The following is a 22,142-nucleotide window of genomic DNA, read 5'->3' on the forward strand; positions in this document are numbered from 1 at the left end:
TGCAAAAAATGACAAAAAAAATCATTACTACCCTTTATAAGTTGACCACCTGTCTAAGTTGACCACCAAAGTACGGCACTGCAAGTGGTCAACTTACAGAGGTTTCACTGTAATAATTATAACAGCGATGTTTGATACCCGTTATGTTTAATATCTATTAATTTTCCGTAACTAGATAATACTTTTTTCCGTCAATTTAATGCTAATTTATGCAAATCTGTATTGAAATATGAATGGTACTGTTAAAAATAGAGAAGCTACACATCAAATTGACACTGCACGAAGCTAAGTTTTAGATCTTAGAACAATTGTACACTTACCAGCAAATAGAAACAATGATAAACGTCTTGCGCAGTTGAGGATACTTCAGGAGGTCAAGAGTCGAATGTTTTGACCCAGAGAATTCTTTATCTCGTACCATTTTCTCTCCTAGTTTCTGAAGAAAAAAAAAGGTACGTTACCGTAAAAGCTAATAAGGAAAAGGTACAGACTTGTTTTTTCAGAAAAAAAAAAAAAAAAAAATCGAAGGCGCGGAATCCGATGGGGCGGACACATTGACTTGGGACACATTGAGTGCGGGGAAATACGGTGTTATCTGCTTCGGATTGTAAGTCACGTGGTGTATCAATGAGTGCTGCAATCGTTTTTTTTTTCGGTACCATTGGCTGTACATCAATATATGTAATAAAGTAGACAAAACTAATGCATAAAAACTTTACAATGATACAACAAAACATAAACGACACTAGAGAGTTGTAGCTTTACAAAAGATAAAGTGTTAAGGTGCAGAAAAATAACCCCTAAATTTAAACGATATTAACTATTGAAAATAGAAAAAATATGTGTGTTAGTCAACGCCTTGAAACGTGAAGCCTTCATTAGCCAAGAGACTGAAAATCGAGTTAAGTCTGATGCGAGTATGATGTTGTGAAAAGGCGATTAATATGTTTTTATTGAGTGAAAGACTGTGATTACGTCTGAGATGCGAATGCGATGTTAGTGGATAAGGAACCCAATAGGAAAGATAACTTTTAGCTTGTCTTACTAAGGTTTTCTCCGAAAACGTAGCCCACACGTTAGTTTGGTTACTTGTGATCCGCTTGCAAGTTAAATCTGCCCACGATTAAACTCTGTAAAAGTCGTTTCACTACCAGCGTAGTGTCAACGCAGGGAAAACAACCAGACTGTCTGTCTGACAAAAGCTGTTACGCTTTTTTTTTTTTTTTTTTGAGAAAACAAATCTTGACTTTTTCAATCATGTTCAATGAATCCAAAGAGAAAAAAAAAAGCTAGAAAAAGACCTTACCTTTAACTTTGAAAGGAGAATTTTGCGATCTTGAGGTTTACCATTTTTCTCACCAATTTCTGCTAGAATATCAACAGCTTCGTCATATCTGTGTTTTGATACAAGCCATCGAGGAGATTCCGGTATGAATCTTGAGAAATAAAACGATGTTATTTATTACTTAAATGTGCAACGAATAGTGTAAGTTAAAACAATAGTTACTTTTTTTTTCTTTTTAAACAATTTGACAGGAATAACACCCCACTCCCCGCCAAAGATGTGATTTTTGGATTTGAAGAATTATTTAGAAGTCAGTTAACAATTCAGCTAACATTTGAAAAAATCAATAGCATTTCTGATCAATATTAAAATGTCAAAATTACTTATGATGAAGATAACTTATGTATATAATTAGGACGACTTCGCATAAATAAATTTAGCAAGAAAAGTTTCAATGTAAAAGGGGGATTTCTTAAACTAAGACTGTATGGGACCCGAAATTCAGTGTTCGGAAATCCGGCAGGACCCGAAGTTTTGAAATTGATATTACTAGTTTTACCTTTTTAAAGACAGAGAAAGAAAAAAAAACTTAATCTTTTAGGTTTGAAAAACAAAACATTTTAAAAAACGCATAAGTTTAATTTTGCTTATAAGGGATAATCTAAACATTCCTCGCACCAGACAAAAATTTAAGATGTTCAGAGAAAACCGGGGAAGAAGGAAAATAAAATAACATGTATCAAAAATCATTAGACATTACATAATTTCATATTCGCGTATAAAAAGGCTTCGTTTTTGCGATTGCGATCGTTTCGTCATAGGATTTCCTCGAAATTTTTATGTCTGAAAAAATTGCAGTCTGGGGGGGGGGGGGACTTCGTTGTTTTGATGGATGGTCAGGAGATATTTACTTCGTCTGGGAATTCGTGAGAAGGTAGTGACATTTGGGAGCCTCCCAAACTAATTGAAAAAGTTGACAGCTATGCAATACTCACCTATAAAATGTATTGAAAGATTTAAATAATCATTCATGATGAAAACACATGAAATTTTAAAGCAGGCTTTAAGAATAGCTTTAAAAACCTGTCCAGTATTTCAAACTTCATCTAAAGAAAAAAAAATCAATTTGCGTTGCGATTCCCCTCACATAAGGTGCAATGCATGGGCGCTCATATGCAAAATTTCAAGAGGGGGGAGGGGGGGGGGGGCTCAGATATTTTCCCCGTGGTTTAGCTGGATAGTTTCCCCATGAAAATCAATTTCAGTACAGATTTGTTATTAAAATTTGACATTTTCAATAATTTATTCATTAATGACTGGAGAAAAAATGTTTTTACATTCTTCCAAAGAAAAAAAGTACTAAAAGCAAGGAAGTTCTCATTTCTAAAGGGGATGGGGGAGCTTGAGCCCACACTCTCCCCCCCCCCCTTATGGGCACCCATAGGACGATGTACTAAATAGCAAAAAATTAACTGTCGGTTGTCATTTTTCCGACTGGGAACAAAAAATGATGTGGTGAGCATTGTATATCATATCTAAAAGAAAAGTGTTAAATTGGCGATTTTAATCAATCTTAATGAAGTTGGAGGATTATAGCAGACTTGTGACTTCGGTTAAAAGTCTTTTAACGATCGAATTTAACTTATGGTCACTACAAGCTTCTGGGATGTTTTAAAACCCCTCTACGTACATTGTTCCGTAGATTATTGAAGTTTCCATTAGCCCTTTTTTTTTCAGTTTTTTCGACACATAAGTTTTTCTAAATGTTACGTCATTTTAATGCTAGAAGAGAAAAAAAAGAAAAATTAATTTGAATTTTGACATCTTGAATTCAAATTATGTTTTTTGCAATCACGAGTGTGTATGTAGGCGTTTGTGTTTGTGTGCAGGGGGTATGTGTAATGTGTATGTGTGTGTAGGCATGTGTGTTTGTGTCTGTGTGCTGGCATAAGTGCGTGGGTAGATGTGTGTATGAATATGTGTGCGTGGGAGCTGGGTATGTGTATGTGTGTGTAGACATATGTGTTTGTGTCTGTGCGCAGGTATGAATGTAAGGGTAGCTGTGTGTGTATGTTTTTTTTGTGTGTGTATGTGTAGGTGCCTGTATGTATGCGTGTGTGCATGTGTATGTGTGTGTATGTGTGTGTATGTCCGGTGTGTGGAATCCGGTGGCGTGCATATCCTACACACACGCGCGCGCTCATACACACTCACACATACAAGCATGCCTTTACACACACTCACGCCTACGTGCATACACGCAGGTCTACGCACACACACAAGCCTAGCCTACACATGCACGCACGCACGTCTACACATACACACACAACTGCACAGATGTAACAAACAGCTCAGGGGGAGGGACAGACTTGGGGAAACAGAAACCGTTTCTAGAAATAAGAACTCCAATGAGTAAGGTCCTGCCGAAACTCGTGGTTGCGAAAAACATAATTTGAATTCAAAATTTCAGAATTTAAATTAGTATTTTTTTTTCGTAATCAGTGGAAAAATGCTTACTTCCAGTATGCAAAAAAGATGAAAGTGACAGCGGAGGAAAAGAGCCCGTTAGCGATCCATCCATGCGTCAAGTAGGCTATCAGTGGCACAAAGAAAGCTCCGACAGACCAAATAATGCATGACATACCATTCATCCGAGTTCTTTTAGCAGGAGCTACCAGCTCTAGAACTGGGGAATTGAAAGGATGATTTCAATTCAGTTTCTTTCAATTAGATGTAAAATTTTTAAACAATTTATTCATAAACAGGGGTCGATTGAAAAAACAAATTAAGTTCATTTGCACTACCTTCACAATAGTTCAAGAGCCCATGAGTGCCAGACCTACGTCATAGTATAAAGGCCCAATATTTTTCTGCTTAAGGACATCACAGCAGGCAAGAACTGTTTGCTATAAATTAAGCTGAGTAGCGCTCGCTTTGGCAGGAAACAAGTAGCAAAGCTGCGTTAAATTGCTACAAAAAGCTAAACATCATACATTCATTCCATGTCACGTAACCTGGTGGTCCCCATCTAAACATCTCCGATTTGGAGGACGTTCTACAAAGGTGCAGACATGCCTTTGAAACGAGCCTATGCACATTTTCAGCTTCCAAGGAACAAACCCTGAGGATCGGAGATACCTCAAAAAGAAGAAAAAGTGGGCTCCAAAATGGAATCCAATTGGGAAACCGTGCCAAACATTGAAATTCGTTTCACAAAGCTGATCCGCCATTTTGTAGCCTCTCTGTTTTTCGATCCTAGATCCTCAGGATTTGTGTCTTGGAAGCTGAAAATTTGTACAGATAAGTTTCAAAGCCATGTCTGCACCTCTATTAAAGTTCGTCGGAGATGGTCAGGTGGAGGCGACGAGGTCACTTGACGTGGACTGACTCGGTTTTTTGACGCCACTTTGCTACCTGTTTCCTGCCAAAGCCAGCGCGACTCAGCTTAACTAATAGCGAACCTTTCTTACCTGTTGTGATGCCCTTAAGCAGAAAAATTTTGGGCCTTTATACCATGACGTAGGTCTGACACTCATGGGCTCTTACTCTACAAGATATGGTATTGCAAAAGTATTTTTTTTTTCTCTTTTTAAATTCTGCATTTTAAAGACAGAAATTTCGTTTTTAAGAACGATCATTTCATAATTTCAAACTCAATACACTCTTCAAAAGAAAAAAAAATATTTGGTGGAAAAAAAAAACTTTTTTTTTTTAAATAAATTCTATTCGATGTGAGATGAATTTTCTTCACACACTCGTGCAAAAAAAAGGAGAAAGAAAGTTTTTTTTTTTTTTTTTTTACCTTGCAAAGATGATGTAAAATCACAAAAAGGAATATTATTTTACCTTCACAAAATTCGAACACAATATAGGCCTGGATCGACCGCTAAAGAAAACACAATGTCCAACAGTTTTTGCATACCTTGATATATTTTGTAAACCCAGTTATTGTGAGGTTTTCCAATAATTCTTAGCGAACAATTTTTTTTCCTCAAAAGATAGCAGCTAGTTGAGAAAATGATATCAATTTTGTTCTCTTTCTTAACTCATTAGGGGTTACGCCTTAGTGATTCCCAATTATTAACATTAGTTTGCGAGAAAAAAAAAATAATGTTCAAGCACAATTATCTAGATTTGTAAAAACATAAACATGGAGAAAACAAAATGTAAAAATGAGTTACAAATATATATATATATATATATATATATATATATATATATATATATATATATATATATATATATATATATATATATATATATATATATATATATATATATATATATATATAATACTCACTCACAATTATCTAGATTTGTAAAAACATAAACATGAAGAAAACAAAATGTAAAAATGAGTTACAAAAAAAAAAAAAAACAATTATGAATTTTAAACGTTTGATATGCTAAAGATTAATAATGTGCTAAAACAATACGTTTTTGACTACAAAGATTACTATACAGATTTACCTTCATTTTAGAGCTTGTATATTGGAATGTTCTCCAAATTTGGCGATCATGGCAAAACCTTTCATGATCAAGAATTTCGTAACTACGGAATACACTTACCAATAATGAAAGGAAGTTGAAACAAGGATGGCTTAAGAAAACCATGAATTGTCTTAAGGATGATGAACGCAGTGAAATCTTTAACAAGGACAGAGGCCACTGAGGACACAGCCGCGACGAAGGCGACGACAAAAAACACAAGCCTCCTTCCAATTCTGAAACAATTAATATCAATTATGATCATTTGTTAGTAAATCAGTTATGCAAGATTAGTTTTTGAAGCATTATATTAAATTTTTTTACGTGTTAAAAAGTGCTGTTTTTGCTTTTAAGATAACTAGAGGCAACGCCCTCTGTTCGTTTTGCTCTAAATTGGTTTGACAAGAAAAATTCTGCTGTACTGTTAGTTCTCGAACTCCGCGACTAGCAGCTGCGAGCGGTTCAAATTGAAAAAGGGGTGATGGTTTAAGGAAGCGCACTTCCCGATGCATTCAGTTTTTGCTTACTCGTTACTTCCTTCTTTCTATCACTCCTATTTTGATAAAATCAGAAGAGACCTGACGCATGCGCAAATTCGAGTAAGGTTTCGCGTTAAAATATCAAACAGTAAATCTATTTAGTTTATGCCACGCTTTTGACACTTTTCGACACAACTTGGTTTGAAGCTAACTGGTAAGTTGTTAACATAAATGTGATTCAAAATCTAACTACATAAAATTAATTTTTAGAATGAGCCCAAAATTACTCACAGGTTTTTAGTTTTCAGTAATTCTTTTACATATATATGTTAAAGTTTTTGTTGCGACGGGTTTTTTTCCTTGTTTTTTTTATTATTGGTGGAAAAACGATGGATGTCAAGGCGCTGTCCAAAAGGTCAGAGTGATGAGTTGTTAGACATACAATTTTTAGTTACTTCGAACCCATTAAAGTTAAAAGATTTTTTTTGGTTACATTAGTTATAATAGAAAAATTGTAAAACACAATTTAAAATTAATAATAATTTAAAGGTGTTAACTAATGTTAGTCAATTCTGAAACATTTCAAGCAAGTATTTCTGTGTCCTTTCAAGTGATTTCTCACTTCTATTTTCTGTTCAGTGAGAACTGATAACAAAAACTAACGAAGCAGCGTTACGCACAGAGAAACTGTTGTGTTCTTAGCTCAGTGACGAGTTGAAGCAAAGCCATTTAGTTGAAAGTTTTTGGAGGCATAAAATATTGTATTAAATCAATTTTTGGCGACATTTTTGTCAAATCATTTAAAAAATACATGTTTGAAAAACGAACGCTCTGATACAAGAAAGAATGAGCATTCCGTTTAGAAAACTGAAATGTAATTGAATTTAAAAAAAGAAAATAAAGTTGGGAAAGTAACTCATGGTCAATATGAAAGAATCGACCATTCAGTTGGGAATCCATAAAACTGGTAACTGTTGATCGATAAACCAGCAAAACCTTTGTATCCACTTTCGCTGTCACTACTTGTTGCACAAGACTGCGAGTACATCATGAACGTTTGTCTTTTAAATGGATATGAAAATAACTAGCCGTCAAGGCGACTAAATTAGCCGCCTTTGGCGGCTCGTGCTAGTGGTGCACACCAGCTTCGGAGGTGTACTTCGGGGAGTTCGCCACTTTCTTGCCGCTGCCGGTTTGTGCAGCACCTCATTCCCTAGAAGTACCGCAGCGGCATTTTTGTGGCTTCGCCCCGTACTTCCTTCCTGAGACAGCTTTAGCCAGTAAAAGAATTTAAATTGACGTTTTTGAGACGTAAATGGCATTCCTGCGTTATACTTGCAATGAAAAACGAGATGATGTGTGCATCACATGACTTCCTTTTACTCCAATTTAAATGTCATTTTCCTATTCTTGGCAATTTTAATGTGATTCAATTAGTTTACTCTCTAAATATCACCACAAGTGACCAAATTGAAACCAGATTTAAAAAACAATCGCCAAATAGTTGCCAAGTTGGCGAGAAAACTTGGCGACGAAAAGACTAGCGATATATCGCCAAGTGTTCGTCAAATTACAACACCACTTGAGTATACATCGAAATTAATAATGATTTCCCCCCAAAAAGGGCAAAATCCCCTTTAGAAACACCCGAATGCATCCAAAAGGGAAGGTGCACAACTAGACCCCAAGAGGAATCTACGTACCAAATTTCAAGTTTCTAGGACATACCGTTCTTAAGTTATGCGACATACACTGAAGTGACAAAAGTCATGGGATACGTCTTAATATCGTGTAGGTCCTCCTTTCGCCCGGCGAAGTGCAGCAACTCGACGTGGCATGGACTCAACAAGTTGTTGGAAGTCTTCTGCAGGAATATTGAGCCATGCTGTCTCTATAGACGTCCATAATTGAGAAAGTGTTGATGGTGCAGGATTTTGGGCACGAACAGACCTCTCGATGATGTCCCATAAATGCTCGATGGGATTCATGTCGGGCGATCTAGGTAGCCAGATCATTCGCTGGAATTGTCCAGAATGTTCTTCAAACCAATCGCGAACAGTTGTGGATCGGTGACATGGTGCATTGTCATCCATAAAAATCCATCGTTGTTGGGGTACATGAAGTCCATGAATGGCTGCAAGTGATCTCCAAGTAGCTGAACATAAGCATTTCCAGTCACTGTTTGGTTCAGTCGCACCAGAGGACCAAGTCCATGCCATGTAAAAACAGCCCACACCATTATGCTGCCACCACCAGCTTGAACAGTGCCTTGTTGACAATTTGGGTCCATGGCTTCGTGGGGTCTGCGCCACACTCGAACCCTACCATCAACTCTTAGCAACTGAAATCGTGACTCATCGGACCAGGCCACGGTTTTCCATTCATCTAGGGACCAACCGATATGCTCACGTGACCACGAGAGTCGCTGAAAGCGATGTCGTGCTGTCAGTAAAGGCACTCGAGTCGGTCTTCTGCTGGCATAGCCCAAGGAAGACAAATTTCGCCGCACAGTCCTACCGGACACGTCCCTCGTACGTCCCACATTGATTTCTGCGGTTATTTGACGCAGTGTTGCTTGTCTGTTAGCATTCACAACTCTACGCAGACGTCGCCGGTCTCGGTTGTTAAGTGCACGCGGTCGACCATTGCGCTGTCCATGGTGGGATGTTATGCCTGAAATTCGATACTCTCGGCGCACTCTTGACACAGTGGACCTGGGAATGTTGAATTCCCTAACGATATCCGAAATGGTATGACACATGCGTCTAGCTCCAACTAACATTCCGCGTTCAAACTCTGTTAATTCCCGTCGTGCGGTCATAATCACGTCAAAATCTCTTCACATGAACAACTTGAACACAAATGAAAGCTCTGTGAAAGCACTGCGCATTTATACCTGTTCTACGCGATGCTACTGCCATCTGTATATTTGCATATTGCTATCCCATGAATTTTGTCACTTCAGTGTACATACGCACATACGCACATCCGCAAAATGGATATTTCGGGTGTTTATACCTTCTTAGGCACCGCGTAGTGGTCGGGTTGCCAAAAAAAAAAAAAAAAAGAACCTCAACATTAATTGGGAGGTGAGCAAAATGGAAAATAAGGCCGAATTTTGACGGAATTTTTTTTCGCGAATACAATACTTCCTTTTTTGTAAAAGAAAGTAAAAATCATTCCATTTACAACGCGCTTTATTTTAACAAGTCATTCGATTTTTTTCCTCACGCATCGGAAAATGCTCTTCACTACGTCACTCGAACATACGTTTTTTCTGCATTTCCAGCATTCGTTTTTTCTGCGTGACCTTCTTGTCAGCGAAGCACTTCCGCTTTGATGGGGAAAAGCGAAATTGTCTAAAAGAGAAACTATCTGATAGTGCGTGAAATACACCGCCAGCTCAGTCATTTGAAGCCGAGGAATGCAGTTTCGTGCTTATTAGCACTCATCAGCCAGGCATAGGAAAGTGACTGAGCTGGAGATGGAAAACCTGTTAAGGAAGCCAAGAGTGCGAAACAAACTGGTAGCTAATATAGAATTGCAGACCAGACGAGTCACCGAAGCAGTGGTTCGGTTCAACTCGAAGATTGAACGCGAGGAAAGGTATATTCAATATATCTGATAGTGATACCGAAAGAGCGACACGAAGGAGACTATAGTTAGGTTTTTAATTAATATGCCCGCTAATTAAAGTCGCACAATTATGACACCTAGCCAGGAAAATTACGAATCTATCGATACCTGGTTTGATGCTCAGCTTTCCGTCGTTCACCAGGAGTAGCGATGACATTGATAGATAGATAGATGGATAGATAGTCACAAATACAACAACGTTTACATATTAAGATTATTGCTAAAATGTTCAAAGGGAATACTTACTTATCTGACAAAGCGCCATACACTGGAGTAGCAATGATGGTGCCCAGACCCCACCACAGCAGTACAAAACTGACATAGTGGTAGTCATCACAAACAAGATCCCACTACAAATTAAAGTTTTAGGCATCAAAAATTGTGTTTTTCAACAAAAGCTATCAATAGTTTCTTATAAAATCCGACAAACCATTTCTTTTAAAATATTCGCTATAAATCAAAGATACGTTTTTTATGTAGAATAATTGGATAATGAGTGAGAAATATTTATGTTTTAGTTTTAACTATTGTTCCAAAGTCATGTTTTAAAGTTTCTTTTCCCCAGCTTTATTCGTATTCTTTTACTTTCCTATCAGGTGTAAGTTACTCAAAATATCCCCCCTCCCCCCAAAAAAATCTCAATGAATTCCAAGAGAAAACTAATATTATGCTCAATAAACTCTCTCTCTAATACAACACACAACGTCACTGTTTGATAGAACTGTTACCTCAAGCAATAGTATATTGGTAAACCATAAACATATTAATCAGCTTAAAGAGATTTAGGCCTCATACACACGAGGTGGTTAGTGGAATCAGCTATTCAAAAAAGTTACCGTTACCAATCAACTAGTTGACTGGCTTTTTTCGTTGTCATCATACGAGACAACTTTGTTGAATCAACCTTCTTCATATAGAACAGAACTTATTTGAGCAGCTGCTACACAACGCTGTCAAAACTAAACCGAACTGACTCTCAACTAGTTTACTCGTGTGTAGAGCCAACGTTTGGCAATGTCCCGATCAGAGTCCCTATATACATTCTATCTAGGGACTCTAGTCCCGATGAGTGTGCAACTCATAGGTAAAAATTGGACTCAAGTAAAATTTTCTGAAGAAAGTGAAATTTCGGAAATTATGAGGAAACTCGAACCTTCCCTCCCTCTCCTGTAAAAACTCTTCAATTATGCATGCAGAAATCATAGAAATCATGAAGAAAAAACCATTTTAAAAGATTTTTTTCTTGAATTTTTTTGTTTTCAAACGTGTTGTTAGCCCAACATTTTCGGAAACAGCAACCAAAAGTTTCCGGAAATTTCGGATCGCAAACACCATTGAATCAAATAAAAAGTTAATTACACTCATCGGGATAAGAATGGTAATGGCGCATGTTCCTAGAGTGCCGGAAACACCAGGCACAATTGACTTTCGTGTGAAGGATGACAGGCGATTCCCTCACTTATCTACCTGGTTAAAGGCTGTTCACTTATCGGCCGTCCGTTCCATCCGTCCCGTTTTTTGATCTGACGGACCGCCGACGGAAACAGAATAGCATTCACATACGGTCGCCGTACATCAATCACGTGACGGAATCCACCCACTAGAAAGAAGAGCGCGCTGCTTGGCGGAAACCAATGAAATGCTATCCTACTTTTGACGGCCGTCAGATATCAAGATTCTTCTGATCGAAATCGGTCCCATTCAAGATGGCTTGCTTTCATGGCAACCAGCAAACAAAAACCTGTTTCGGATGGAAAAAATCGGTGCGCACTTGACGGACGGCCGATTAGTGAACAGTTTTTTAAGGGCAGTTTATGCATCGGCCGTACGTCCCGTCCATCCCATTTTTGACGTGACAAACTGCTGGCGAAAACAGGGAAGCATTCACATATGATCGCTGTACATCAATCACGTGGCTGAATTCACCCACCAAAGAGAAGAGCGCGCTGCTTGGCGGAAACCAATGAAATGCTGTCCTATTTTTGACGTCCGTCAGATGTCAAGGGTCTTCTGATCGAAACCGATCCCCTCCAAGATGGCTTGCTGTAATGGCAACCAGCAAAGAAAACCTGTTTCGGATGGGAAAAAATCGATGCGGACGTGACGGACAGCGGATAAGTGAACAGCCCTTTACACTTCAAAATAACCGCCCGTTCGAACCAGGGCCACGCCAAGCCTGATCGGCGCCGTCGTGCAAATGTCTTTTGAGCGCCTTTATGCTCTGGCGTTCGGGGAAAATATAGTTAACACCTGGAAAGAGGTTTTTAAACAAATATATAATGGAAAAAATACGTTTTACATTTATTTAAAAAAATAATGTGTAAATATTTAATTTTGGAATATGGTGTACGTTTTTACTTCATATCTGAAAATTATTTAGAGTTCAGCAGCTCCTCTGATATGCCAATAATGCATTTTTGAAAAGGAAAATGTTTGAAATATCAAAGCTCACGCCACTGTATCTATATAATCTCTAAGTAATAAATAATTAATAAAACAGTTATGCCAAATAGAAAATAATTTTGGGGGAGGGGGCACATTAAAAAAAATTGTCTTTTAAAATTTTTGAAATTTGCAGTTTTAAAAACGCAATTTAAGACGGTCTTTGGTGGTGTTATGGCCATATTTATTGACGTTTGAATAAAAAATGGAACTCTAGGATTCTGCCCGATTTTTTTTTTTTTTTTTGTAAAAGAGGGAAGGAAGGAGATTTTGGAGCTCCCTCCTGGAAAATTTTTTCAAAATTAAAGCCCTAAAAACTTACGCAATATTCTATGATACAGTCGGACCCCAATTTAACGAATTGATCGGGACCGAAACTTTTATGCGTTAAATCGGGGTTATTTGTAAAATCGGGGTGTGAAAAGAAATTAAAAAAACTGCACCTACCTTATCTAAAACCCCTAATAAGCAACTGCACAAAAATATCCATAGTTAGAAAGTGTGCACTTTTTATTCAGCATTTCACGACTAACTCGTTAGCGACTCACGAGTTAATTTGAAATTTTAAACTACTGAGTAATTGATGTTCGACAATTTCCTTGATAGTTGACTCGAAATAGTTCTTTTTCGACTTTATGGAGAGAAGAAAATACTGTGCAATTTGCAGCCTTTTGCATGAGGTTTTTACAGTTTCCAGGTTATGTAAAGCATTTGAAAAGTAACAGCTTTTATGGGCCATAGTTTTATAGTTTAGTCCATACTTTTAGTTTCATTATCGCGCAATGCATTAGAATCGCTCTTCATTGGTTGCACCCTCGCCCATTAAAAATGGCTGATTCCAAGAAAAGTCTTTTTTTGCCTCGGACAAGATGGATGTATCATTTGGAAAATAATCCAATATTTCTCATATAACTCAAATTAAAAAAAAAAAAAGACTTAAAATAATATGTAAATACGGGGTTTAATATTCGGTAAATAGGGGTTTTTGCTTTCATTTTAGACGGGGAAAAATAAAAATTCGCTAAATCGCGAAATTCTTTAAATAGAGGGTCGTTAAATCGAGGTCCGACTGTATTAGAAGAAGAAGTTCAGAAGCTATTTTACTTAAATGTTACGTAAGTTCAGAGGCTATTTTACTTAAATGTTACGTAAGTCATGTTTTAAAAACCTAAATTTTAATGATATTAAAGGAAGGCGGTTCGGAGACTCTTGCTCGAATGTTTTCTGAAATTGAAGTCTCAAAAACGCGATTTTAAGACCATATTTGGTAATATTAGGGTCGGCAATCTTTCGAAATTGAAGTTCCAAAAATGCAATTTTAGGTGATTTTCGAACGCAGTTTCAAGCGATGTTGTTTGGTATTCGAGGACTTTCCCGGGAAATTTTACGAAATTGAAGATCTGGAAATGAAATTTGAAATGCTCCGCAATGTTTCTGGCGACGGGAGAGGGAGAGAATCGGAGGAGTAGCATTTTGAAGACAATCTCACTTTCAGATGAACTAGAAAAATGAAATATAACAAGGAAAAAGAAAAGAAATAAGACCGAGGGCGGAGTAGCTGAACAATTAGCTGTAACTATTGAAAATTTTTAATTCAAAGATTTATCTTTAAAAGAAACTTAAGTTTTTCTCCAACATCATTATATTTTTCTTACCAAAATCACTTTGTTTTCCCAATGACGCGCTTTTTTTCTCTCTCTTCAATAATAAGAAATATTTTTGAAAAACATTCAACTCAGCATTCTGGAGGTGCATAAATTATAATACAACATATTGACTGCAAGAACCAAAATGAGGAATAGCAAATTTCTTGTGCTTCGAAGGCACAACCTTGTGAAATTCTAGACATACCGAAATAGCATTCACGGCTCCACATATGAAGAAAAATGCTCATGTATGCATAAATTAGCATCATGTGCTTTCAATAGTAAAGGATTACGCTTTTGAATAGCATGTTTGGACACAACAAGGGAATATTTTTCCTCTTAGAAAGGCAGCGAGGGGATCGCTTGTTTTAATGAGCAGTATAATTTCACCATCACTATTAGATATAATGAAAAGTTCAATTATATTTTTTTTTGGTTGGAGATTTTTTTCACTCATTTGGAGCATTTTTGATTGTTAGAGCTCGGCGCCTTTTTGACTCTGGCGTCGTCGTGCCCCGCACGACCTTGCACATAGTGACGGCGCGGCCCTGGTTCGAACTTTGATTCAACTGAGTAACAATTTTTTCTCACTTTAAGACCAGTTGTGGAAACCAGAAGTTTCTTTGTTTACTCCAAAACTTAATAAAACAACACAACGTTCTAATGCGTGTAAACAATACGGAATGCTAATTAAAAATTGCACAGTCTGAACCTTTTTCCTTCACTAATTTCTTGTGAGTTACTGTAACCACCAGGTAACGTTAGAAATATCTGATAGAGTAGCCGACGTCTGAGGTATGTTGCACCTGAAGTTCTTTTAATCTGTAATTACTGATAATATTTTATAATAGATGGTTTTGAAATAAGCAACTAAGTTTCAAATAAAATTGATTTCATTATAAAACTCATTGAAATAAATGCACTTAAAACTTTAAAAAAAAGTTTGAATTTTAAAATCCTGAATTCAATTTATGTTTTTCGCAATCACGAATTGTGATAAGACCCTACTTGTTGGGTTTCTTATTTCTATTAATAACTTTTATCGCAACCATAATTTGAATTCAAGACGTCGAAATGAATTCCAGGGACTGGATGCTGGATGTTGTGCGCTAAATACTGTTTTCGCGTACAAAAGATTGCCTGAAGTCGAGAATGTCGTTTATAAATAATTTGATTCTGAGGCACATGGACGCCTGCATTACAAGCATAGAGAAATAAATCAAAGGACGCGGACGTCATTCAATGGTCAAGTGAAAAAAATAAGCAGTTCGTGATTGCTCAATAAAAATAAACTAGAAATTGAATAAATAAATGAGAACCTGGTAAATGAAATCGTAACATTTAGTTTCTTTTTTGTTAAAATATAATGCAGTCGCTCAGCGTCATTTTGATCTACAATTGCTCTATTTTTAAGTGGCACCTCATATTTCACTAGTGTTAATGCATATACAGGCATAAAACTGAAAAAATAAAAAATGGTCCTAAAATGTTCTTTAGCTATCCAAAATAAAACTGTTAACAAAAATGCAAAATTAGATGGTAGAATTTTATGAAATGAATACACGTAAAAGACATAATCACAAACTAATTTCATTTTGGTATTAAAAATCAAACGGTTACCTGTGTCGCTATAGTTGAATCATACTCCGAAGTATCATACAGCCAGCCGTTATCACACGGCTTTGTAGATGCATTTTCCGGGACTACCAAAGGTCCATCAGACATTAAGAGATCTGTGTAGTTCAAGTCGCGCATACGACAGGAAGATTCCGTCGCAGGACTGATCAAAGATCTTTGCAATTCGATGCTTAAGTTTGAAGCTGCCACTTCGGGTACATTACACCAGTGCTCAGGAAGCGTAACCATGAAAATCATGTTCATGGTCAGCCAAGGTAGGATGAAAGAAGCAGGTAACAGGAAAATAATCATTAAGTTTCTCTGATATGGTCCAAAATCTCCAAGCTCCAGTAGAATGTCTTCGAATTCTAGATTTTCCATGTTGTCTTTGCTAAAAATGGCGAACGAGTAACATAAATACTAATTAGATGTAATTCTAAGCGCGATAAAAATTAAAACATTTAACTCAGATTTTTTTATCATAATAATTGAATGATTCTGGTTGAAGTTAAAACTTTCATACTTGCTGATTTCCCTTGACTGTACAAGGAACCAATTTCACATATTTCCTTTTGAAATTTCGTTGATTTTTCCACAAATCACTTCTTTGTCCAAAAACAATGTACTTTTCAACTTTTTTTTGTTAAAATCAGAGAAATATCTCGTTGAATTGCAGTTAGTAATTTCATTACTTGAAACTGATCGTAATATATTATTTTGTCATATTCAAGTAACTTCATTGAAATTTACTACTTTGAAGTTGTTGAAACGCGTCGTCAATTTTCTCCGCTTGAAGGTTCCAGTTCTATGATGTCATTGGACAAGAGACGTTTCACTATTGATGTTAACATAGTATATTATAGCATGTTCACAGTGCTAAAACTAATGAAACACATCGGCAGTTTTCTGCGCTTGAAGATTTTGATCTAGATTGAAGAAGACTATCTTGAAGAAGACTAGATCTTGAAGAAGACTATGACGTCACTGGACGGGAAACATTTCACTTATTCATATTAGCGTAGTCATATGCTCTAGTGTCCATCCCTATATCGTTTTACTTATCGCTATGCCCTACAAAGAAAGAAAGAAAAAATTATCGATTTCGTATTTAAGTCGTATGGCTGAAATAACATCAAATATCACAGTTATATTATTCAGCCAGAGCAACAGAGCTCCGATGTAAAGTTTGCCTCATCTGTTGAAAGTAAGGCAATAGAAGATAATAAGGCCGCGCTTGCTCCAGTAAGCGAAAGTTCAGTGAAGGTTGATCGCAAAGTCTCCGATTAAGATAAAACTGTTTATACTTTCGCCAAGCTTGTTGTAAGATTGGAGATACTTGAACCATATTTCTCAGAAAAGGATATGGCAGCGTCATGTGGTGTAAAAGGTTAAGAGAAATAAAAATGAAAAAAAAGACCTATTCTTTATGGATTAGGAAATGCGTAAACAGTAATTTTATAATTTTTGCTCACCATTTTAGAACAGTTATGTTGTGACACACTGGTATAACACTACATCTTTTCATTGTTAGTAACTTTTTTGGCGGTTTAGAGTGTCTGTAAGAAGATTTTTTAATTTTAGTTACGTATTTTTTTTTTTTTTGCCCCCGAATATACTGGTCCGTCATCATCGACCTGGATGTCCAGGTCCAAAAATTATGATGGAACCTTGTATTGTCATTCAAGATGAGTGTTAAAAAAAAAATAGCTCCGTAGGACATCTGGAAGTTGGTTTAATCAAAGTTGTAAGATTTGAAAAAAATTCAAAGTTATTTTTATTCTAAATAAACTTGGTTTGATAAATCAAAAACCATATTTAAAAAAAGAAAATGAATTTAAAGAAAAAAATTGTCGTGCTGCTTATTGTTACAAAATAGTAATTTTAGTTAGATATTTTGTATTTTTTTACCCGTGAAAATACCGGTCCGTCATCTTCGACCTGGATGTTCAGGTGCAAAAATCATGATGGAACCTTGTATTGTATTTTTTTTAAACACTCGTCTTGGATGACAATACAAGGTTCCATCATGATTTTTGGACCTGGACATCCAGGTCGATGATGACGAACCGGTATATTCGTGGGTAAAAAAAAAAAAAAATACAAAATATGTAACTAAAACTCTTTGTCGTTTATTTCAATTGAGCTCGCGCAACGTTTATAATCAAATCGGTGCTTTATTGATCGAAATTGTGCAACGATCAAGCAGCCGAGTTTGCTTGAGCAACGTTAAGCTTGCAAATATTAAATTAATTAGTGAATAAATTAGCAAAGAAAAAAAAAATGTGGCAAAGGCTTTTCATGTACCACAGATGAATCATTTTATCACGATAGGGACACAAATGTATTTTCAAGTTTTTACCCGGCTCATTTGTAGTTCCTCGAATTTCAACGAACACTTAAGCATCCCAGAGAACCCCGTTTCTTGGGATTTGCTTGGTTTTACAGGTTTGAAATGGGTTTCTGAGACGTTTACTTGCATTTAAAACACATATTTTGAAATAAACAATTTTGAGTATTTGCAAGGAAAATATAGAAAGAAGAGAAATATAGAAAGGAAAATATAGAAGAATTATCTAAAGAAGTTCTTCTGCCCCTTATATAGAACTTTGGTAAGACCTCCTTTGGAGTATGCTGTTCAGTTTTAGGCTCCTTATCTTAACAAAAATATTAATGTATTGGAAAGGGTTCAAAGGCGGGCTACAAGGCTAATTAATGGACTTTCTCATTTAGACTATGATTCCAGGCTTAGAAGGCTAAAAATGTACAGTCTTGAGCAAAGAAGAGACAGAGGGGACATGATTCAGTTGTTTAAATTTATTAAAATGAAAGATGTTACGGGGCTGAAGTTTAGCACTGAAAACAGGACAAGGGGTCATTGTTTAAGCTGTTTAAATCTCAGGCTAACATAGATATTAGGAAAAATTATTATTATTGCAGGGTAGTGGAACCTTGGAACAGCTTACCGGAAGAGGTGGTAATGAGCAAGGGAGTAGATAGTTTTAAGAGGGTCATTGATCTTCACTGGGGATTGTATATTGACTAGGACCAGTCTAGCTGGGCCCAGAGTCTGTTGCTGGTCGTCACTTTTGTATTTGTATTTGTATATAAGCAGGCACACATTTTTAAAACACTGCTTCATAATCGCGAGTGCAATACTTCCTTTTTTTTGTAAAAGGAAGTAAAAAAGGCGGCAATTGAAAGAAGTATTGAAGGTTTATGAAAAAAAAAAGAAACGAAAAAAAAAAAGCTCCTCAAAAGTGGTGGGAGAAATAATAAAAAGTCATGAATTTTCGCAAAAATATTCAATCAACTCATCCAAAATTTGGATAAAATTGTCTTTATCAATTTATTTCTGATGAGACAAATCTAAATATCTTTCCTTATTTTAAAAGTAAAGTTAATAACATAAAAAATCTAGGTTTTAGAAAGAAAACTATTACATAAAATGTCAAAACGGATTAATTTTCCCTACAATTATTTTGAATATATTTATAGTATACGTTATTACACGAGTATAAAATTATACTGCACTAATATTTGTAACACTATTTAGCCCCAGAAACTATAAACACTCAAGAAACGGATTTAAAAAGCAAAACCCAGAGTTTTCAAAGATAATCAAATAAAACGACAAAACTTACTGAGTGTAGGATGCTTCTCTCACAGTAACTCACTACAAAGCAGGAGAAATTCCTTGGCTAGTTCGTAATTTTCCACATAATCATTTTTCGTCTATCGAATGCAAAAGTCAAATTGTCACTTACACAAAAGATGGGACAAAGAGCTGTTTAGCAAGGTCTCCCAAAATCTCACGATACGCAACAGGTCTCACAACATTATCTCGACAAAAAAAAGAAGAACCATTCTAATGTTACTCTATTGTTAGTAACTCTGTAACGTGTCACAAAATACTTCCTTTTCAACAGTCATAAAATTGAATGAATTGGCCTCAGCTGAGCAATCATTAGTTATTTTTTTCAAGGCAATGAAAATCATTTGACGAGTCTATATGTTAAAAAAAAAAAAACATCTCACGGACAGGAAGCTCGCTTTTTCTGCATCGAAATAGGGAAACCAACTATTAGAAAGCCTCCTCCCCTGCTCTTTAATTAAATTAGCTACTATAGCTACATGCGTCTGCACTTGAATAGCTTAAATTCTTGCTTTTGTAACTACCAACTAGTTATTTTAGTGTTATGTAGTTGCCCCCCCCCAAAAAAAAATCAATTTGGTGATAAAATGGTACAATTAAAAACTGTACAATTAAAGTAAAAACAAGATATCATTTGACAACTATGAATCAATGGGGTCGTTTCCAAAATTTTAAAAGTATTTCTTTCGGAAAGAGCATCTGAAGGCAGTGTGAAATTTTCGGAAACCATGAGGATTATGATGAGCTGTATGATATTACGCGGATCCCCCCCCCCAAAAAAAACTCTTCAAATATGTATATAAAATCCTTGGGGGGGGGGACAATTTTTTCATTCAAATCAATTTTTCAGTTTTAGAATATGTTGTTTGCACAAAATTTTTGTAAACGGCAAACCAAAATTTTCGGATCACAAACACCCCTGACATATCCCCACATTTAAAAAAAAAATCCAAATTAAATAACGTTTACGGCTCCTGCACATAGCCAAAATAGCATTAATTTCTTTACTGAATTCATTTTTTTAAGGTTTGAAAAAAAAAAAAAAAAACCCGAATGAAAAGTTAAAAAAAAAGAATGAATTAAAAGTTTCAAGTTGAAAAATACACAAAATGAAATAAGTAAAATCAATGTTGATAAAAGCTTTTGTTCTCATGAAATGTTTAAATCGCACTGATGTCAAAAATGAGATTTTTTAAAAGTCAAAACTAAGTTTTTTATTTTAAATAAATAATTACTTTGTAAATGTAATTTTGAAAATTTGTTCGCTTTTACACAATGTTTGATGTACGTTCTTAATGATTTTATTAATTGATAATATTAATTCATAATTTTTGATAATTTTATTATTTATTATAAATTGCTTTGGATTTTTTCTAATTAAACTTTAAGATAATTGTTACATTTGAAAAAGTAGTAAAAACAAAAAATAATACGTTATTTTCATTTTTCAAAGCAGCAGTATGTAATTACCAGAATTAAGTATAAAAACTCTACACCAAAATATATGTTCCCATACATTATTTTTCGCATGTATTCATTGTCAACACAAGTTATTTTTTACTCGTTTTCCCAGCATTTCTAAAGGAATGAAAGAATTTATTAGTCAATTCTTTCAGGTGGCAAACAGGGAAAAGATTACTCTCTTGGTCACGACCTACCAATTTTGAACTTTAAGAAAATAACAAGTGATTTAATCAAGGGCTGATCTGAAGGAATCTAGTATTAACCAGAAATACTTGTGAGATAAGTAAACACAAAGCTGCAATTTAAACAAATCTTCTCAGATTTGAGCAAAGATAAACTCTGGAAACATCCCCCACGCAAGATGGACACAGGAGTGACTCGAATAAAAAATTTATTGGAAGGAGAAAATTCTCAATTTGTTGAATGAAATTTAAATTTTACCGAATGATAAAATACGAGCTTGCATATGGGTCATTCCGGTGAACATGGTACATTTCAGTTTTCAAAACTTTTTTTTTTCAAAGTCATCTAATCAAACAAAAATTATTGTCAAATAATGGCAAAAGGGTTTAATTTATCTGAACTATAAAGATTAATTAGCTCAACTTGGTATTAATATCCAATTTTCTCAGTTCTTTCATCAGAAATGAAAGATTTTGTCCACTCTGTTACACATTTAAAAACAAAAACATATTCAAAATTTTCAATTTTTTTTGTTTAATATAAACAAATGGAACATATCTTTCATACAAATGCTTAAAATGTCATTGTAAATGGCACATTTAAGTTTTGTTGCTAATTATCTTACTCAAAAGTACAAAATTTTAAAAAAATCATTTGCAAAAGTTAGATTATTATATAAAACAAACTTGAAAAAAGACTGAAGTTGGATTATTCAAGTTAGTAATTGTGTAGTTCTATGTAAATTAACATTTAAATTAAGTATTTAAAAAAAAATTACAATCAAATCAGTTAAAATACTCCTGTAACAGAGTGGACATACCTGTAACAGAGTGGGCACTATTATTGAAGATAGAAGTAATCTCTATGATCGATAGCAAAGAAAATAGATAGACAATGTTTCATTTTTTTTTAAAAATTTTGTATTTAATTCAATTTTTCTATAAATTTGTTAAGCTAAGCTTTTTGAAAAATATCAATAGCATATGAGACTTGTTTACTATTTGCATAAATATTGTCCACTCTATTACACAAAAAGTGTAACAGAGTGGACATGTAACAGAATGGACAAATAAATAGTTACAATTTTTTTTCTAAACCTAAACATAAAGTAACAGTTGAAATAGTAATATAAAAGCAAAGAGTAACTCTAAAATTGCTACTTTATATGTAATTTAGATTTCTTTTTAAAATTTTAATTAGTAAAATTTATGTAACATAGTGGACATTTTGTTACTCAAATTTACTATCAG

At 35.2% G+C, this 22,142-nt stretch overlaps 1 protein-coding gene across 1 annotated transcript in view; it reads right to left on the minus strand.

The window, feature by feature from the left end:
• The window catches only part of LOC129224599 (organic cation transporter 1-like), a 28,995-nt gene extending 12,815 nt beyond the window's left edge, over positions 1-16,180 (minus strand). Inside the window, exons 1-6 of the mRNA XM_054859084.1 lie at positions 15,597-16,180; positions 10,135-10,238; positions 5,855-6,009; positions 3,803-3,971; positions 1,307-1,436; positions 321-436 (exon numbers count right to left, since the gene is read on the minus strand). Coding sequence (XP_054715059.1) covers positions 321-436; positions 1,307-1,436; positions 3,803-3,971; positions 5,855-6,009; positions 10,135-10,238; positions 15,597-15,974 — 1,052 coding nt within the window. The 5' untranslated portion in view covers positions 15,975-16,180. The remainder of the gene's footprint in view (positions 1-320; positions 437-1,306; positions 1,437-3,802; positions 3,972-5,854; positions 6,010-10,134; positions 10,239-15,596) is intronic.
• Positions 16,181-22,142: the final 5,962 nt, after the last annotated feature.

Source organism: Uloborus diversus, chromosome 6 (genome assembly GCF_026930045.1).
Source record: "Uloborus diversus isolate 005 chromosome 6, Udiv.v.3.1, whole genome shotgun sequence".
Classification (NCBI taxonomy): Eukaryota; Metazoa; Arthropoda; class Arachnida; order Araneae; family Uloboridae; genus Uloborus; species Uloborus diversus.